The 20,312-nt window shown below is 43.0% G+C and overlaps 1 protein-coding gene across 3 annotated transcripts; it reads right to left on the bottom strand.

Annotated features, from left to right (window-relative positions):
* Positions 1–11,387: 11,387 nt before the first annotated feature.
* Positions 11,388–16,104, bottom strand: UQCRB (ubiquinol-cytochrome c reductase binding protein). Of its 3 annotated transcripts, none has more exons than XM_086336005.1 (5): positions 16,073–16,104; positions 15,571–15,668; positions 13,259–13,330; positions 12,256–12,422; positions 11,388–11,599 (listed from the first exon to the last, which is right to left on the bottom strand). In XM_086336005.1, exons 4-5 carry the CDS (start codon positions 12,415–12,417, stop codon positions 11,522–11,524), a joined length of 240 nt encoding a protein of 79 aa, XP_086192131.1. In that variant the 5' UTR covers positions 12,418–12,422; positions 13,259–13,330; positions 15,571–15,668; positions 16,073–16,104; the 3' UTR covers positions 11,388–11,521. The 3 variants fall into 3 exon arrangements, with proteins under 3 accessions (XP_086192131.1, XP_086192130.1, XP_086192129.1); XM_086336004.1 differs by having other exon boundaries at positions 15,478–15,668; XM_086336003.1 differs by lacking the exon at positions 15,571–15,668.
* Between the last annotated feature and the right edge of the window lie 4,208 nt (positions 16,105–20,312).

A 20,312-nucleotide genomic window follows, 5' to 3' on the forward strand; every position in this document is an offset into this window, starting at 1 on the left:
CCATGTATATAAATCTCTACATTTTTGTCTATTTCCTTCCCCCCACTCCCCATTCTGAGATGTACCTGAGATGACCCAGAATCACTGCAGCAAATGGTATGTCCTTCGAAAGGAATCTTGGAATCTTTGTCTTGGAATCTATTGACTTTGGGAAAGATCTTATCCAATCTGCACACCCACCAGGAGTATATTGAAGTGAGAGTGACTCTGGTTTTTGGTTTGTACACTTTTAAAACAGATTGTGTGACTTCGATTTCAGGTTTTTTGTAATAATAAAGTTCTTTTGGAAAATGGCAGCCTGATAAAGGCCCCCAGTGTACTTAAATGAGCTGCCTGAAGAAGAAATACCGAAGAACTTACTGAGTTAGTATTACACCCCCCTCAGGCCTCCAGCCCAGGCTCTTCTTCCTCCAGGATGATGCCCCTGGTGACTGGTTCATTCCTGCAGTGTACATGTGGTGGCGTGTCCACATCAGGGCCCCCAGCATCCGAGCATGCTCTTGGCGAGTCTCAGGAGGTAATCCTCAAGTGTGAGTCCTGGTGGAAGGCAAAGCCCTGCCTCTTGTCACCAGAGCTTTAGGAGCAACACACCCTCTTCTAGCAGTTGGCATGGGGTGTCTGACCCAGGTTCCACCAACTGGATGTTCCACCTCAAGATTTTGTCTTTTGGGGACAACACAGGCACAGAGCCAGAAATTAACCAGGCCAGCAGCGGGGTCCAGCAGCTGCAGTGGCCAGTGCAGGGCTTCAGCTTCATCCTAGGGCAGGACGGGGGGCTGTGTATCCTTGAGTTCATCCATCCTTTTCTGGAGGCTTCTCTCTTGCCTTCTGTGGTAGGCTGAATAACAGCCTGCCTCCCTAGAAATATCCTGTAAATCCTTGACACCTGTGAATATGTTACTTTCCATGACTAAAGGGACTTTGCCGATGTGACTCAGTTAAGAATCTTGAGATGGGGAGATTGTTCTGGACTATCTGGGTGGGCCCAGTATAATCAATAAAGATTCTTTATAAGAAAAGGTGAGGGAGAGGGCATTCATGATGGGAGAAGGCCATGAGCTGATGGCAGCAGGGATTGGAGGGATGTAGCCACAAGCCAGGCAATGCTGGCAGCCTTGACAAGCTCCAAGAATAAATGAACAGATTCTTCCACAGAATCTGCAGAAGGAATCAGCCTTGCTGACCCCTTGATTTTAGCTCGCTCAGACTTATGGGCTTCTGACCTCCAGAATGGTAAAACAATAGATTTGGCTTGTTTTAAGCTAAGTTTGCCCTGATTTGTTACAGCAGCAGTAGGAAACTCATACAACTTCCATTCATTTCACGATATCCTCCAGATGAGATGTCTTCTTAATTCAGCCACAATCCATTCCAGTTGCTTATCACCCACCTCCAGCCCTCAGCGTGGGGTTGGATCCACGCTCCGTGCTCCCACGTCATCCCCTGCTTTCCTTGAGGAAGCCCTGCTCACTCCGAGTGGTGACACTCTACCAGCTGGGCTACCTCCCTCTCCCGACTGCAGACTCAACAAGCAGGGAAGTTGAGTGTGCTCCGTCTTTGGACCCCAGCATCTGGGACAACCTATGAATAAATGTTAGTAAAATGAACAGATCAGAACTTATTTGAATGTACACATGTGCCAAAAAGGTGAAAGCAGCTTGTTGTTGTTTAGTCACTCAGTCGTGTCCAACTCTTTTGTGACCCCATGGACTGTAGCCTGCCAGGTTCCTCTATCCATGGGATTATCCCAGGCAAGAATACTGCAGTGGGCTGCCATTTCCTTCTCCAGAGAATTGTCCCCACCTGGCGATGGAAACTGTGTCTCCTGCATTGGCAGGTGGATTCTTTACCACTGAGCCATCAGGGAAGCCCTGAGAAGTTAACAAAAAAGTTATTTGAATAGATGGAGAAACATTTTATATTAAGTTCCTTTTCTATATATATGCACTTGGTCGTGTCCAGCTGTTTGTGATCCCATGGTCTGTAGTCTCCCAGGCTCCTCTGTCCATGGGATTCTTCAGGCAGGAATACTGGAGCAGGTTGTCATTTCCTCCTCCAGAGGATCTTCCCGACCCAGGGATCGAACCCATGTATCTTATGTCTCCTGCACTGGTAGGCAGATTCTTTCCCACTGTGCCACCTGGGAAGCCCTCCTTTTCTATAGACAATGGAAATTATTTAAAAACGGTATACTTATCTCAAAGTGAAATTCTGCTCTGATTTATGACAAGAGTTTTAAAAAGCTGATTTTCAAGTGAACATGAAATACTAAACATACAATATGTTAGCGAAATTTCTTGGATAGAACTGAAAGCAGAGCAAATGTAATCAATTTATGATATTATTAAAACCTAAGGGGAAATGAAATGTCCGTTTCAGGAACACCGGGCGTGTCCATGTTTCTCACACTTCAGTATTATTGCAGGACACTCCAGCGGCTGTTCGCAAGATCTTGATGGTCTGCTAAACCTGGCTTTATCCAGGCTGGTGTGGAACACACATTTAAGACACTTGGGCTTAAGAGAGCTCTCTCCCTCGCATGACAGGGAGTTTTAAAGGATTTTCTCCCCTCCCCACCCCCACTGTGTTCCCTAAATTTTTTAAGCCCTTGGACTCTATCCTACAAAAATGTAAAAGCACAGTGCACACAGATATTCGCTGCAGCTCTATTTGTAATCGCATTCCCTTGGAAGCAACCCAAATGTCAATCACCTGGAAAGTGGTTGAATAAATTACGGGACATCCATAATCTGGAGGGCTATGCATTCCTTAAAAAGAATGAGGTAGTTTTATACACAGAGTACCTGCTTTAAAATCATAGTTCACTGCTCTGCTCAAAACCCTCTGGGCCTTCCAGTTGTATTTACGTAAAATCCAAACTTCTTCCCCGGGAAGGCGCTAGTGGTAACAAACCTGCCTCCCAATGCAGGAGACGTGAGATGTAGGTTTGATGCCTGGGTCAGGGAGATCTCCTGGAGAAGGGTATGTGATCTGTTCCAGAATTCTTGCCTTGAGAATCCCACAGACAGAGGAGCCTGGAGGGCGACAGTCCATGGGGTCGCACAGAGTCAGACATGACTGAAGCGACTTAGCACGCACCCAGGGATAAAACAGCCAATGTGGGTGCTGTGTCTGCCTCTCTGACCTCGGGGTTTCCTCTCCCTTCTCCACCAGAATTCAGTGTGATGGGCTGCTCCAGCAGCGTCCCCTTACTGACTCCCTGCCGCCACAGGTCCTTAGCACTTGATGTTTTCTCAGCTAGGACCGTTTTGCACTTGACCTATGTCTCTCAGCTTAGTTACACAGTAAAACCATCTGCATTCCAGGCCACATCCCAAACCGATCAATTCAGATTCTCAGGAGTGGTACCCAGGCAACAAAGTGGTTTCGGTTTGGGTTGCTTATTTGTTTTTAAGCTTCCCAGGTGGTCTCCTGCACAGAGAACCAGGGGGCTTCCCCTGGTGGCTCCTCTCCAACATTCAGGGCACAGTTTAAATGTCACTTCCTTGGAGAAAAGATGATTGCACTACTTTTAAAGCTAGAAAACTGGTAGAGTTTAAAAAGAAAAATAAAAGCAAAAGCAAAAGACAAGTACAAAATGACATCAAATTTGTAATCACAAAGATGGTAAGTATGAGATACCATACACCAAAAAGACAGCTGCTGCTGCTGCTGCTAAGTCACTTCAGTCGTGTCTGACTCTGTGTGACCCCATAGACGGCAGCCCACCGGGATCCCCCATCCCTGGGATTCTCCAGGCAAGAACACTGGAGTGGGTTGCCATTCAGACAGCAGAGCAATATAAAAGCAGATGGAATTTAAATTTCATTTTGCCCACTGGCTAACTGTGATCCTATAGCCGTTACTGGCTCTCTATGAGCCTGTATGAAAAGCAGATAATCATACCCACCTAGAAGAGTTTTTTTAAGGAATAACAAGACCACAGCTGGCACATAATGAACACTAGGTAAATAGTATTAGCCATGATTAAGTAACAAATGGTTTGTTGAAGCAGTAATGTCTCAGAACTTAAAAAATATAGAAAATGTCAAATATCTGGGGATCAGAGAGGGCTTCTCCAAGTAAGTGGAATTTTACTTTTGTCTTAAAGTAAAGCTAGAATTTGGCAAGCAGAGAGAATGGTGAGGGTTTCAAGCGGCAGGCACCCCCAGAAGCGACAAAGGTTAGAAGCAGAATTTTGCAGAGTGCGTTTGGTGAAGAGGGAGTTAAACAAGAAGAAAGAGCTTGCCCAGAAAGACAGTGCAGCCCCATGTCAGGGTGGGCGAACCTTCTGTTTTCTGTCATACAGCATCTTTTTAGCACTGGCGTTTCCCTGAATTAAATTGTGTGGAAGAGTAAGTCTCTGATTGGAAGCAGATCCATCAGGCATAGAGGCAGAGAGGAGAGGGTGGTAGGAGACATTGCCTTCGACAGGAGCTTATGTGATCTCTTGGAGGCTGACTCTGGGCCATGAATTGGCCAATGTCAAGGAAGCAGGCTTGTAAGTTTTCCCAGGGACAGACCACAGACTAGGTCTGCTGCCCGTGGTGCTCCCAAGGGAAACCTCAACTACCCTCAGGGCTGGGAGACCAGCTCCGTGTGAGTCAAGGTTCTCAGCTGCAGGTCAGGCTCCTGCAACCAAGGGATATTCAACGAAAGATCTACTGAAAAAGGACAGGCAAGGTTAAGGGACCAGCAAGAGATGGATGTGGGGAGGAAGAGAGCTGCAGGAGTCCTCAGAGGGATGGCCAACCCACAGCCCAGCAGGAGTGAGCTGGGGGAACAGACACCCCAGTCCCTCTGCTTGTCTGTCCTCTTCTGCAGGTAACTTCCCATTGGCCGAGCCCAAGTGAGAAGCCGGAGGACAAGGCGTCCGTAGATGCAGTCCATACACATCAGTCTCCGGGGCACAGAGTGGGATGGAGATGTGTAGAGAGCAGATCTGGAATATCCAGCACGGGGAACAATCTTACAGAAAACAAGCCCACAGAAGGGGCTGATTACCAGCTCACATCCGATGCTGGGAAAGATTGAAGGCAAAGGAAGGGAGCGGCAGAGGATGAAATGGCATCACTGACTCAATGGGTATGAATTTGAGCAAACTCCGAGAGATGCTGAAGGACAGGGAAGCCTGGTGTACTGCAGTCCATGGGGGTTGCAGAGAGTGGACACGACTTAGTGACTAAACAAGAACAATCCTCAAGGGATCCCCCTTAGTGGGTCTCCTCTTCCTGTCTCTCTACCTCCCACCTTCACCCCTGCACATGAGCTTGATCATCCAGCCTTACCAACTGGACTCCCTGCTGCTGCTGCTGCTGTTGCTTCAGTCGTGTCCGACTCTGTGCGACCCCACGGATGGCAGCCCACCAGGCTCCCCTGTCCCTGGGATTCTCCAGGCAAGAACACTGGAGTGGGTTGCCATTTCTTTCTCCAACGCGTGAAAGTGAAAAGTGAAAGCGAAGTCACTAAGTCATGTCAGACTCTTCTCGACCCCATGGACCACAGCCTACCAGGCTCCTCCGTCCATGGGATTTTCCAGGCAAGAGTACTGGAGTGGGTTGCCACTGACCTGCTAGTATCTCTCAAAAATGTACTCAGTTCACACCATATACCTAATTCCATAGGGATTAAAGATTTATGGTTTTACTTCTTACAGCTAATAGTACTAGATGAAAAACCTCACTGGATATTTATATAACCATGGAGTAAAGAGAGGACTTCTCAAACATGGCCTTAAAGACAAAACCACAGAGGAGAAGACTGATAGACTGAACTACATAAAAATTAGAAACTTCCATTCGACAAAACCCACTGTAAACGAAGTTGAAAAGGCATCCAAAATATAACCAGAACAACATTCAAACAACAGAACAAGAAAGTATCTTTTTAGCAAATTTGAATAAAAGGAGTACTGTCTAAATATATAAAGGTCTCATACAAATAGATAAGAACTGACCCAAATTGGGGGGTGGGGAGCAGGGGAGCTAAGAAGAAAACTAAACAAATAAAGAAAATGCTGTGAAAATAAAAATAGATGCATAGCCAAAGGACACAGACATGATAAAGGAGGAAAAACAACTTGATAACAGCATATGGCAGCATGTTTACTCAATCCAAGAAACACACATTTAAACAAGAAACCCTTTCTCCAACCAAACTCACCAAGATTGTTCTTAATGAAATACTTGGTCCAGGCAGGTGTGCACTGAGAACTCTCATGCTTGCTTGCTTGTTGTTGTTGTTTAGTCGATAAGTTGTGTCCGACTTTTGTGACCCCATGGGCTGTAGCCTCTGTCCTTGGGATTTCCCAGGCAAGAATACCGGGGTGGGTTGCCATTTCCTTCTTCAGGGGATCTTCCCAACCCAGGGATTGAACTCACAACTCCTGCATTGCCAGGCTCATTCTTTGTCACTGAGCCACCAGAGAAAAGTACAAATTATTATGGTCTTAAAAAGCAAATCGGCAGTTCAGTATCGAGAAACGTTTAACATTCATCCCCCTTAACCTCACTTGAAAATTCTGGGGATTTTTACTTGCTAGAATCTTCTCAAACGCTCTCCTGCTCATAAAGTGCAAGCACCTCAATACAGCGTGCACCTTCCAGGCTCCATCAGCCTCACCTCCCAGACACTTGCCACTCCACCAGTGTGAAGTCTCTTTCCTTGGCACACGCCCTGCTTTGCACTTTCCTGTTTACCTTCCTCCACTTAGCTTGGCTGGCTCTGCTTACCATTTTGGAATCCGCTAAGTTGTCAGTGGGTGTTCTGTGATCACCTGCCAAATTGACTTATTTTCCCTTTTCCATGTATCCGTAACACCCAGTGTATACAGTTTTACAAATAATTTACACACTTGTTTACATATATTACATATTTATACATCTATTTACATGTCAATCTCCACCATCTTGGTTTCTCCCTTTGTATCCCCTGTACTGGTTATTTTCAAGTAGAGGCAATTCTGTCACCCAGAGGAACATTTAGCAAATGCCTGGAGACATTTTGGGTGGCCAGAACTGGAGGAAATGGACGATGCTACTGAACACCCTACACTGTACAGGAAAGTCCCACAATAAACAATTATACAGCCCAAAATGTCAACAGCGCCAATGTTCAAAAAGTTTATCCTACACCTAGCTTCTTCCTAGCATGAGACACAGAAAGCACACACCAAATATATATATATATATATATATTGCTGTTTACTTGCCCAGTCGTGTCCGACTCTTTGTGATCCCATGGACTGCAGCACGCCAGGCCTCTCTGTCCCTCACCATCTTCCAAAGTTTGCCCAAGTTCATGTCCACTGCATCAGTGATGCCTTGCAGCCATCTCATCCTCTAACACCCTTTTCTCCTTCTGCCCTCAATCTTTACCAGCTTCAGGGACTTTTCAAATGAGCCAGCTGTTTGCATCATGTGACCAAAATACTGGAGCTTCAACTTCTCTGTCAGTCCTACCAATGAATATTAAGGGTTGATTTCCCTTAGGACTGACTGGTTTGATCTCCTTGCTGTCCAAGGGACTCTCAGGAGTCTTCTCCAGCACCAGTTTGGAAGCATCAATTCCCTCACGCTCTGCCTTCTTTATGGTCCAGCTCTCACAACTACACGAGACCACCAGGAAGACCATAGCCTTACTATACGGACCTTAGTTGGCAGAGTAACGTCTGCTTTTCAGCACACTGTTCAGGTTTGTCATAGCTTTCCTGCCGAGAAGTAATCGTCTTCTGATTTCATGGCTGCAGTTACCATCTGCAGTGACTTTAGAGCCCAAGAGGAAATCTGTCACTACTTCCACTGTTTCCCTCTCTATTTGCCATGAAGTAATGGGGCCGGATGCCATGATCTTAGTTTTTTTAATATTTAGTTTTAAGCAGGCTCTTTCACTCTCTTCCTTCACCATCATCAAGAGGCTCTTTAGTTCCTCTTCACTTTCTGCCATTAGAGTGGTATCATCTGCTAGTCTGAGGTTATTGATGTTCTTCCTGCCTATCTTGATTCCAGCTCATCCAGCCCGGCATTTCTCATGTGCTCAGTGTACAGGTTAAACAAACAGGGCGACAGCAGACAGCCCAGTGGTACTCCTTTCAATTCCAATCAGTTGTTTCGTACAGGGTTCTAATTGTTATTTCTTTATTATATATATATATATTTTATGTATATATGTATGTGTATGTATATAATGAACAAGCCCAATTTCTTCTTCCATACAATGGTTGTAATCATGTCAGAAGGTTGCAGGGAGGATTAAGAGACAACATAAGAACAGTGTCTGCTACAAGATTGATACTCCATCAATTGATATTAGTTCATCCTAATAATAAGTGCATAAATTAAAAATACAGACACAGGATGTTTTGTTCCTAAAATAATGACTCATTTCATAAACTGCTTCATTTTATAGCTGAAATGTCCATCTTTAAAGGATAATGATCGCCTAAATAGTTGGCATCTAGTTTCTAGTTTACTGGCACACCATGTTTTAAATGTATGCATAAGGAATTAGAAGCTGAGTCTTGTAAAACAAATAATTATCTTTCTTGACTTATAGATACAATTTCATAGGCATGTATAAAAATTTTATTCAAAATAGTTAGAATACTAATAGAACAATGATTCAATTGAATGTTAGCAGAAATTTCACAGGGATTTATTTTGAAATTACATTTTTGGCATTTATGCCAAAATAGGCAAATATATTAAAATACAAAGTCAAGCAAATAATAATTTTTTTTCAACTGTAGGTGAGATATAGTCAGAATCCAGAATAACACTTTAAATACTTTGTCATAATACATAACCCACTCAAATACTAACAAGCTTTCTGTAATCTATGCTAAAAATTAACAAACTTTTAACAATTCAGTTCTTCGTCCTTGCTCAGTTGTTAATAAATACAAAGAAATTTCTTAGCAAAATAGTTGAGAGGCACCATTTGACCTGAGATCTCAGCTTATAACATGTTGTGGCTTTTAATATGAACACCAGTATAACCAGAATTTAAACAAATTATGGCAAATAAATTAAAATATATGTATTTTAACATCTTTAGACTTTATTAGGTGTTCCTTATACAGTCATCTGGTATGTTTAAAGAGTGAGCAATCATATAAAAGGAAATATGGTCAAAACTGATTGAAGTAATAAAATCCTGAAACTAAATAACATCCCATAATTCATTACTCTCGTATATTAAATTTCATTACATCAGTATATAGCTTAGTAGTAAATTCTCCTGATGGCCATAAACCTCATAAGGTGTTGTCATCCTGAAAAATGAAGGGGAGGGAGTGGGGCATACAGAACTGACAAATCTTCGGCAGCGGTGGTGCTGTGCCCCTTTTAATAGTCAAGCTGCAGTGCATCACCACCTAGTGGCTGAATCTAGTACCTCACGCTAATGAAGGAATCTTGCCCATTTAAAGTGAAACATGTTTGTCATAATTTTCTCTCACTCTGTGATAAAAATATATGTCAAATGTACACACCCACTTCTGATTGTTTCAGAAATTTTAACTACAGGCATACCTCCTTCATTAGGCTTCACATATATTGATTTTCTTTACAAATGGGAGGTTTGTGGCAACCCTGTGTCCAGCAAATTTATTGGCGCCAATTCCCAACAGCATTTGGAACACGTCTTTGTGACATTCTGACAATTCTTGAAACATTTCAAACTTATTATATTTGTTATGGTGATCAGTGATTTCGATCTTATAACTTGCTGAAGGCTTAGATGATGGTTAGGATTTTTTAGCAAGAATCTTTTAGCTAAGGTACATACATTGGTTTTTTAAAGCACAGTGCTACTACACACTTAATTGTACAGTTGTAATTTTTACAACTGAGCACCGAAGAATTGATGCTTTTGAACTGTGGTGTTGGAGAAGACTCTTGAGAGTCCAACCAGTCCATTCTGAAGGAGATCAGCCCTGGGATTTCTTAGGAAGGAATGATGCTAAAGCTGAAACTCCAGTACTTTGGCCACCTCATGGGAAGAGCTGACTCATTGGAAAAGACCCTCATGCTGGGAGGGATTGGGGGCAGGAGGAGAAGGGGACGACAGAGGATAGGATGGCTGGATGGCATCACTGACTCGATGGACATGGGTCTGAGTGAACTCCTGGAGTTGGTGATGGACAGGGAGGCCTGGCGTGCTGCGATTCATGGGGTCACAGTTGGACACGACTGAGCGACTGAATTTTTACATGCACTGGGAAACCAAAAACTGTGTGACTCGTTTTGTTATAGTATTTGCTTTATTGTGGTGGTCTGGACTTGAACTCACTGTATCTCTGAGGCATGCCTCTAAATACAAAAATTGTCTTTCACACTTTTTCAAGGGACAATCCCAATTAGAGATGGTGTACCACACACTAGCTTATGGAACACTGTAGACTGCAGGTTCCACAATTCCTTCCCCTACTTGCTGTGGTTCTGTGTTCTTTCACCAAAATAAGCATTTTAGAATTTAGGCGTGGGAATGATGACATTATAGGATGGTTCTAACATGTAACTGGACTATAGCTTTACTTTTAAATATCATTACTATCTAACGCTTACAACAGATTTTTTTTTTTTTTGGCTGCACCGCTACGCATGTAGAATCTTAGGTTCCCTGACCAAGGATTGAACCTGTGCCCCCTGCAATGGAAGTGTGGCATCTTAACCACCGGACTGCCAGGGGAGTCCCAAAATAGACTTTAATGATCATTTCCTAAGTGGAAAAGTCACTGGGAGCTGGACAAAATGTCTTGCCTATTGTCTACTTTTTATTTTCTGAAATACATATTAGCACAGGAGCACATATATATAACTTATACAGACCCATATTGGGATTAAATACATAATTTTTTTAAAAAGATAGCATGCAAAATTTATTTGGACAACAGTGGTTGATAATGGCTCTTTCCCAATCCTGGCAAACTAGGGGCTGAATCTTCTCTCCTTTCATTCAGTAACTTTCAAAGTGTGAGAGCCAGTCTGCTGCGCTGTTTATATATGTTATGCTAAGTCGATTCAGTCGTTTCTGACTGTGATCTTATGGACGGTAGCCTGCCAGGATCCTCTGTCCATGGGGATTCTCCAGGCAAGAAGACTGGATGGAGTGGGTTGCCATTTCCTTCTCCAGGGGACCTTCCCAACCCAGGGACTGAACCTGCACCTCTTATGTCTCCTGCACTGGACAGAGAATTCTTTACGACTAGTGCCACGTGGGAAGCCCCGTGCTACCTACTTCAGATAAAACAAAGTCCCTGGTGTTTGTTTCTTGCCCCATTCCATCCTTGCAAGGAAGGCCCTGCTGGGGCTTCGAGATATCTTGCTTATCTACAGTAGCAACATAAATTCAGTAGTTATTCAGAATAAGGTTTAGAACTCCAAAACTCTAACAATAGTTATAATATTTATTTAAAGTAATACATTTACAGCCCAAATAGTTCTACATTGTACACTTCAGGTTTAACCAACTTCATAAAAATACTTGAGAACAGCTGTATCCACAGATTTAGATTACTGAATTATTTCTTTGCCCATTCTTCTCTCTCTTTTCTTTCCCGAATAACCTCTTTCAGATACGGTTCAAGGTAGGATTTATCCTAAAAAATGAACAAAAGAAAAATAGCAAATGCCATCATCACATATTGATATATCCCAAATATTCAACAGGTTAATATTAAACAAAAAAAGAAATCTACAAAACTTATTTCCAACTTAAGAAAATATATTCTCAAGCAGACTGAAAACTGTCTGCTTTTCACTTATATAAAATGCCACAAAAATATTGTTAATAAGCTGTTCTGATAGGTTATCAGAGAGTCTGTCAAAGAGAAAGAAATGAGACTCTACAAGGTTTGGCCTAGTTTCAATGCAGTCCCAGGGGTGAGGGATTGCTTCAGCCTTTCTAGGAGCCAGAAAGCCACTAAAGGGGCCGATCACATAAACACCACCCTTTCTTCATTCGAGCAGAGTGCAGAGGGAGAACATGGCCTGGGAGGGAGACCTGGATTCTACTCCTGGATCTCTATCTCAGGGATGTGTTTAGTAATCTGGAAAGTCACTTCATCACTAGATCTCAATGTGTTTATCTCTAAAACAGAGCTAACATTTGCTCTAACCTCACAAGACTATCATAAGGATATTGATCTGACACAACTTTAAGAACTCTAAAGCACTATACAAATCAATGTCTTCTTTGTTTCTAATATTCAACTCTTAATGGCCAACATTATTAAATACACAAAAACTGTCCTACCTCCTCATATTTTGTCCACTGCTCTTTAGGCAGGATCTGCTGCCTCATGCTGAGGTCCAGTGCTCTCTTAATGCGAAACACTCTGTCATTATAAAGGTTCTCAGGAAGCCTTCTTATGGCTTCTTTTACATCATCATTCTCATGTATTGTGTCATCTCGCATTAAGCCTATGGTAAAAAAACAAAGTTAGAATGAATATGCACCTTGAAAATAACTTCTTAAAAAATAAGTAAAATTTTGACTTATAACTTAAGTCATTAACTTGGGTGATATATCCAGAAATAGTTATGATGGAAACTCAATGCCATTTCACATACAATAATGGGTTATTTAATGGATTATTTCTTAAATGGTACTGTGGAAACAATGAGTCTTTTAAAATATATTTCCACAAAGTTCACATTTTATCTACAGTAATTTTAAAAACATTTAAAATGTCTACCGTGTTTTTAAACACATATCAATAAACCACATCTCTACCTTAGTATAGTTTGTAATTCTGAGCTTGAGGAATTAAAGAACCTTAAAATGACAGTGTACTAAGGAACCATTAACATTTAACGATGCTTCCATCAGGCTTCAGTTACAAAAGATGAAGTTCACCACAAAGTATAAAGTTCCAAAAAAAAGTTCAGAAATCAACTAACTGTAAAGACAGCAGACAATTTTCACATTTGAAAAATCTCTACTTTCAAAGTTCACATAACTTAAATTTTAAAATGCTAAGGAGAGGAGCTGAGAGAGGGAACATATAATAGGGAAAATGTTCTACTCTCATATTTCAAGAACATAAATCATGTCCACCTCATACATTTGGGACAATTCCATCCCTCTCTTCTCAATAATAAAAAGGAAACGGATTTAACAATAAAATGTGACAATTTTAAAATTTAAGGTACACAGGTACAAACAGTTCATGTATTCTGAGGATCCATAATAACTCCTACAAAAGCACTATACTCAGAAAAAGAAGAAAACAAAATAAAAAAGCACAAATACTCACCCAGTTTATTGAACCCGGCAGCGTTGTAATACCATTTTCGAACACCTTCCAGCCACCTGCTTGATGCTGAAACTGATATTGTCACACTATTAATTGCTAATAATCCCACTTAAAAGAATGCAAACACAGGAAGGAATTTCTTCTAAAAGCATATACTCTATATATTGTAGGTAAAAACTGCTTACTTGGTCTATCAGCAAGTGATTGCAGGTAAAAACTGGACAGTAAGGAAAAAGGATAAACTCAAACACCTGAAAGACCTATAGGTATGACTACAGTCCCTCACTAGGGATTGCAAGGGATTGATTTCAGGACCCCCCTCAAATATCAAACTCCAAGAGGCTCAAGTCCTCTATATAAAATGGTACAGTGTTTGCATATAATCCAAGCACGTCTTCCTACTTTAAATCTTCTCTGGGCTGTGCTTAGTCACTCAGTCATGTATGACTCTTTGCAACCCTATATGGATTGTAGCCCACCAGGATCCTCTGTCCCTCAGATTCGCCAGGAAAGAATACTGGAGTGAGTTGCCATTTCCTCCTCCAGGCAAAATTCCCAACCTAGGGATCAAACCTGCCTCTCTTGAGTCTCCTGAGGGATTCTTTACTACCACTGCCACCTTAATACAATGTAAGAGCGATGTAAATACAAAATAAATGCTATGTAAATAGATGGCTGAGAGCAGCAAGTTCAAGTTTTGTTTTTTTGAACTTTGTGAAATTTTTTTTTCAAACTATTTTCCATCAGGAGGTTGGCTGAATCCTCCAGTGTGGAACCAGAGGATACGGAGGGGCAACTGTACTGCCACTCCAGCTTTTCAAAGTCAAGCATCCCATTCCTTTATGTCCCCTTGCTGCTGTTAGAATTAAAGGAGTGGGAGACGGAAAAGAAACTGGGAACTTCTCCATCATTTGCAATTTCAGAAACAGGTTACAGGAAATAACTCTAAACTTTTCAAGGGAGTTGGAGTTGTATGAAAATATGAGCTTTCACGATACACTAGCAGATCTAAATGACCCCCATCTTCCAAAACTTTTATTTGACATTACTTTTATTTCACTTGGCTACTCTCTTTAAAAATATATGTATTTCTGGCAGGGTTCTGATCCCATATGGACTAGGCCTCTTCCCCAGTAGCTAACTTTCCATGGAGGGAATGAATTATTTCAAAGTGTATGAGGAGAAACAGGTAACGTTAAAACTCTTTCCGAAACAGAACTGAGCTTGATGGGCTACCCAGTAGGAGCTAAAGGCAACATGACAGTGTCTGATGTTTACAGGAGAGACGTGGTACAGAAGGGGAGGTACGGAAAGTTTAAATTTTCTTTTAAAGTTTTGTCTTAGGGATAGTCCCTAACCAAGGAAGGAAAACAAACTCTCTTTTGATTCAACCTCTTAGACATCACAGCTCTGGTAACTCTCTTTGGAAATTAATGCTTCTAAACTAACAATTAACAAAGCGTCAACAATCTACACACACTTGTAGGAGAGAATTACTTGAAAACATAGTTACCAGTGATCGTAATAATGTTTAATATTCACTGAACACTTACCCTGTGCCAGGCACTCTTCTATTTGTTTTACTCCCTTGCCTGAGTTACTTACAACCCGCCCATCCTTGCAAAAGAGCAGTAAGTATTACATAAATTATCCCATCCAAGCTCAGAGGCAGCCAGTGATGGAGCTGAGGCCAGGTCTATGTAGTTTCCAAACACAGCACTGAAGCACAATGTCTTCAGTAGTTGTCTAGTTAAGGAAATAATGAATTTTTAAATGTCTCTGCCACTCCCCCAAAGCTCAAGGTCATGGGTAACGAATTTTTCTGGCAATCTGGTGTTTCCTAATAGCTTAACAACTGCTGGAGGTACAGAAATAGGGACCAACTTTTTAAAAAAAAGCTAGGAGGTGTGTGTGTGTTCAGTCGCCTGCGACTCTCTGCGACCCCATGGTCGCAAAGTGGACCCATGGAGCCCACCAGCCTCCACAGTCTATGGAATTTTTCAGGCAATACTGGAGCGGGTTGCCATTTCCTACTCCACAGGATCTTCCCCACCCGGGGTTCCAACCCGCGTCTCCTGCACTGGCAGGCGGGTTAGGGACCGACAAAAAGCGGGGCGCGGGGAGTGGGGGGCGGGGAAGGGACTGTATTTTTTCACGTTGTTTAACTATTCCAGTAATATCTGCGTCCTATTCCATAATACACACATCTGTTCCAATACCTAGAATAGATGCAAATGTCTCCAAATCCAAAGACCAAGTGGATGTTCCAGATAAGCCAAGGTTATTAAAGCTTCGCCGTAACCCTCACTCACTCAGCTGCCTCTAAATTCCGTTTGAGAAGCGCGAGAGAGGTGCGGCGAGGCTTCCAATCCTGATTCCTCCGGCCACTCGCCTCAGTTATTTTACCATCCTACAAGGAAAACGGACACTGTCCTTGCGCTGACAGAACGGACCTAGCTAATGCACACGCCAGCGCCTGGCTCACAGTAAACGCTCGGTTCATTTGGGTTGAGAGCCTCTAATTATCTCCTGGTGCCCTTGAACTTCTTCTAAGGTCGAGAGGAGAAGGGCTCAGAGCTCGAGCATCCGGAGCGCCAGGGCTATGGGGGCCACCGCGGGCACCTTCACCAACAGCCGGCCCCGGAGACTGAAAGGGAGTGGGCCCAAGGCGTCTCTGAGGTGGGCTGGAGCCGCCTCCTTCCCTCCCGCCATAAACCTGGCCTTTTAGACCGAGCACAGGGAGAGCAGCAAGTTGCTGCGAGTATAAAAGGTTCAGGGCGGCGATGCCCGCCAGGAACGCCGCCCCTCACTTACCAGCTGGCCGGCCCGCCATATTGACCTTACACAGAGCGTTGCCTCCTGGGTAAGTCCTAGAGGTCGAGCGCGCGTTGCGTCACGTCGGAGGCGCGTAGGGGGCGGGGAGACGCTCGCGCAGGCGCAGTTCTGGCGACCAGCCTTTGGGCTTTTCAGAGGTCCTGCACCTGTCGGTCACGATTATGCTAATCTCGTAGGCGTGGAACCGCGATAGGTTCCCTGCGACAAGGTGGGGAAAACACTAGGCGAGGAATTAGAACTGGAGAAGGAAATGCCAACCCGCTCCAGTATTCCCGCCTGGAGAATCCCACGGACAGAGGACCCGACGGTCCATAGGGTCGCAAAGAGTCGGACAAGACTGAAGCAACTTAGCACTCACGCAGGCAAGGAATTAGAACACCAGATCTTTAGCTTGGCTTCTGTTACTGACGAGCTCTGAGAGGTTGGGCAATAATAACTGCGCCCTTTGTGTCAAGCAACACGCTAAAAGTTTTATGGACTTAGTTTCATTTCATTGGAAACCTGTAAGATAAATACTGTGATTGTACCCATTTTAGAGAAGAGGAAACTGAAACTCTGAAATGTTGCATAAATTGTCCAAGGGCACTTAAACTAGGAGGAATCCAGATTCACCTTACAGAATCTGACTCTAGATAAAATGTTGTTGTTCATTTGCTAAATCCTGACTGACTCTTTTGCAACCCCATGGGCTAAAGCCCAGTCAGGCTCCTCTGTGCCTGGAAGTTCCCAGGCAAGAATACTGGAATGGGTTGCCATTTCCTTTGCCACAGGATTTTCTTGACCCAGGGATCGAACCTGTGTCTCCTGCATTGGCAGCCAGATTCTCTACCACTGAGCCACCAGGGAAGCCCCAAAGATACAACTTTGGCACTCCTTGCTTCTAGGGCCATATGCTACACCACTGATCCAGGGGAAACTAACCCTCTCCCACCTTCAGTTTCTCCAGCTGAAGTTGTACATCAAGCCATTTCAGTGATAGTTTTGTTGAGAAGAACAATTTAATACTAAATTTGAACTGCAGCAGAATTTTAATGCAATTTTAAGGTAAAAGTACATTTTAAAGGTTTTAGTCCAACTTAAGTCTAAAGTGTAAAAAACTAGGGACAGCAGGATCACAAATTGTTGAGGTAAGAATTTTACTAAAGGTTGCAGAACAGAATAATTGGTTAATTTGTGGGTGAGGCAGGCCGAGGGGACAAGTCAGACCATCTCTTTACACCTTTTATCAAAATAAACTCCAGGTGTATTAAAGAGATTTAAAAGTATTTAAAAAACAACAAAATACCCTAGAGACAAAACAGTCGGGTTTGGTTACAATGTTTGATGCTTACGGAGTTGCTGATGAACTTCTGCACCACTACTGTCTTGGGCCGCTCAGTCTATGGTAACAAAATACCATAGACTGGGTAGCTTAAAAAAACAAATTTACTTTCTCACAGTTCTCTCCAGTTAGAAGCAGAAGAGCAAGGCGCCAGCATGGTCAGTTTCAGTTGACAGCTCTTTTCCAGGGACTTGTATAGGGTGCCCTTCTTACTGTGCCCTCACATGGCAGAGAGAGCAAGCTCTTTTGTATCCCTTACAAGGACACTGATACCATCATGAAGGTCCCATGTTTATAGCTTCGTCTAAACATACATTATCTCCCAAAGTTTTGCAGTTTGGGCAGGGGGAGTGGTGGTGGGAGGACACAATTCGGTTCATAGCAACTACCCACCAGAAACCGCTTGTTTTCTTATGTCCTAAGCTGAGATTTGGGGCAGTATAGAATGCCATCTAATTGTAAATTTGAAAGGTTTAATGGTCTTAGTCACAATCCAGATCTAAAATCTTGTTGGCTTCTACCTTTTTTTTTTCCTCTGTGACACCACAATTTCTTGTATTACTCAGCACTATATGCCGTACTAAAAAGGTAATGAATGCCTGCTCCCAGACTAGATTAGCCAAAGTGAAGTTGGAAGATAGGAAGAAATGCAGTACATTTGTAAGCTGGCAAATTGCCTTACAAGAACTCATTAAATTGTTCTCCCTTCTTCCCTACACTTCAAGTTTGTTTGCTGGTTCCAGGGTGAAGGTGACAAGAGAAGGAAAAACTTTTCAAGGGGTTATACCCAGGACTGTCACAAAATCCAGCCCCTAAAGGTATTAGGATGAATCACAAGCTGGAATCAAGATTTCCTGGAGAAATGTCAACAACCTCAGATACGCAGATGATACTATAATGACAGAAAGTGAAGAGGAACTAAAGAATCTCTTGATGGGGGTCAAAGAGGAGCGTGAAAAAGTTGGCTTAAAACTCAACATTCAGAAAACTAAGATCATGGCATCTGGTCCCATTACTTCATGGCAAATAGAAGAGGAAAAAGTGGAAGCAGTGGCAGATTTTATTGTCTTGGGCTTCAAAATCACTGTGGATGGTGACTGCAGCCATGAAATTAAAAGATGTCTGCTCCTTGTCAGCAAAGTTATGACAAATCTAGACAGCATATTTAAAAGCATCCCTTTGCTGATAAAGGTCCATATAGTCAAAGTTTTGGGTTTTCCAGTAGTTGTGCAGATAACAAGAGCTGGACCATAAAGAACGCTGAGCGCTGAAAACCTGATGCTTTCAAACTGTGGTGCTGGAGAAGACTTAAGAGTCCCTTGGACAGCAAGGAGATCAAATCCTAAAGGAAATCAATCTTGAATATTCATTGGAAGTATTGTTGCTGAAGCTGAAGCCCCAATACTTTGACCACCTGATGGGAAGAGCGGACTCAGTGGAAAAGGCTCTGATGCTGGGAAAGATTGAAGGCAAAAGGAAAAGGGGGCAACAGAGGACTCTGCTTAGATAGCATCCAACTCTGGTTAGATAGCATCAGCAACTCAATGGACATGAATTTGAGCGAACTCTGGGAGACACTGGAGGACAGAGGAGCCTGGTGCACTGCAGTCCATGGGGTTGCCAAGTCGGACATGACTTAGTGACTGAACAATAGGTATTAAGCCTAGAGAGCCTGGACATTTGCTGATAGCCATTAGAATTGATTAAAAAATCATTTTTTATTTTCCTTCTGGCATATGGCAGGATTGCACTTCTCCATGCCTAAAGATAGGCATGCCTATGTGATGCTTTGACAAAGAAAAATGTGAGAAATTTTTAACAGCAATTTTTCACATTCCTTTCCCCTTCCATAGATGGGTTACATTCCAGACATGGTTGAAACTCCACCAACCTCCGTCACTCAGATAATGTGGAACAGAAACTATCTGGCCCCAAGTTGGACATGTGTGAGATTAAAAACGTCTCTGATTAAAAACGTCCACATTCTAAATCATATGTGGTTTTAGGGTTGTTCATTACAGCAGCATAGCTAGCCTGTTCTGAGTCGGTAGTTAACTAAGGCAAAATGAAGTTCTGAGCCTTAGAAAGACCAAGCAGTTTGGTTCCATGCTATGCCTCCTGGCTGAACCTTCTTCCACGTTCCCTATTTTTTTCTTTTTTTTTTAGTAATTTATTGTTGGTTGCACTGGGTCTTCATTTCTACAAGTGGGCAGCAATGCTCTAGTTATGGAGAGCATGGGCTTCGCATTGTGTGGGCTTCTTTTGTTACAGAGCACAGGTTCTACAGCTCCTGGGCTAGACAGTGGGCTTAGTAGTTGTGGCGCATGGGCTTAATTGCTCCACCGCATATCTCTTCCCAGACCAGGGATTGAACCTGTGTCCGCTGCATTAGCTTTAGCAGGCAGACTCATCCACTGTACCACCACGGAAGTCCCTGTGTTCCGTTTATTGAGCTCATCTGTTAGAGAACTCCATGAAGACATGTATCTATGCCACACTCACCACTGTATTCTACTCTGTTGAGGGAATGAGTAAAATACATTAATAAGAAGACCCCAACCAATTACGAGTTAGTTTAGTTTCTCAGTTTCAGGACATCCAGCACATAGAACCCCAATGCACAACTAACTATCCCTAAAGTTAGTTGTTTTAAAACACCGGTGCTCCTAGTTCTGCTCCATGTGGACCTTGCTGAGATTGCAATACCCAAGATGGCCTCTTCACTCCCTTCTGTGGTGCTCAGGGGTTAGAGCTGGGACAACTGAGGTGTGGTCAGGGATCTTATTCCACCTCATTTCTCCACTAGAATCATCAGACTTTTTCCATCCTGGCTCAGGGTTCCACGTGGACAAGCACAGATGTACACATGTTCCATGAACCAGAGAGACCAGAACGCGC

The sequence above is a fragment of the Bos grunniens genome, chromosome 14 (assembly GCF_055505025.1).
Source record: "Bos grunniens cultivar Pamir isolate PY7600 chromosome 14, Bosgru_T2T1.0, whole genome shotgun sequence".
Lineage (NCBI taxonomy): Eukaryota > Metazoa > Chordata > Mammalia > Artiodactyla > Bovidae > Bos > Bos grunniens.

Bases quoted from the DNA above. Each gene is read 5' to 3' on its own strand.
- UQCRB (XM_086336003.1), bottom strand. The intron at 12,423-13,258 runs GTGAGTATTTGT...TTTTTACCATAG, and splicing joins TGCCGGGTTCAATAAACTGG to GCTTAATGCGAGATGACACA. The intron at 11,600-12,255 runs GTAGGACAGTTT...TTCATTTTTTAG, and splicing joins AGTGGACAAAATATGAGGAG to GATAAATCCTACCTTGAACC.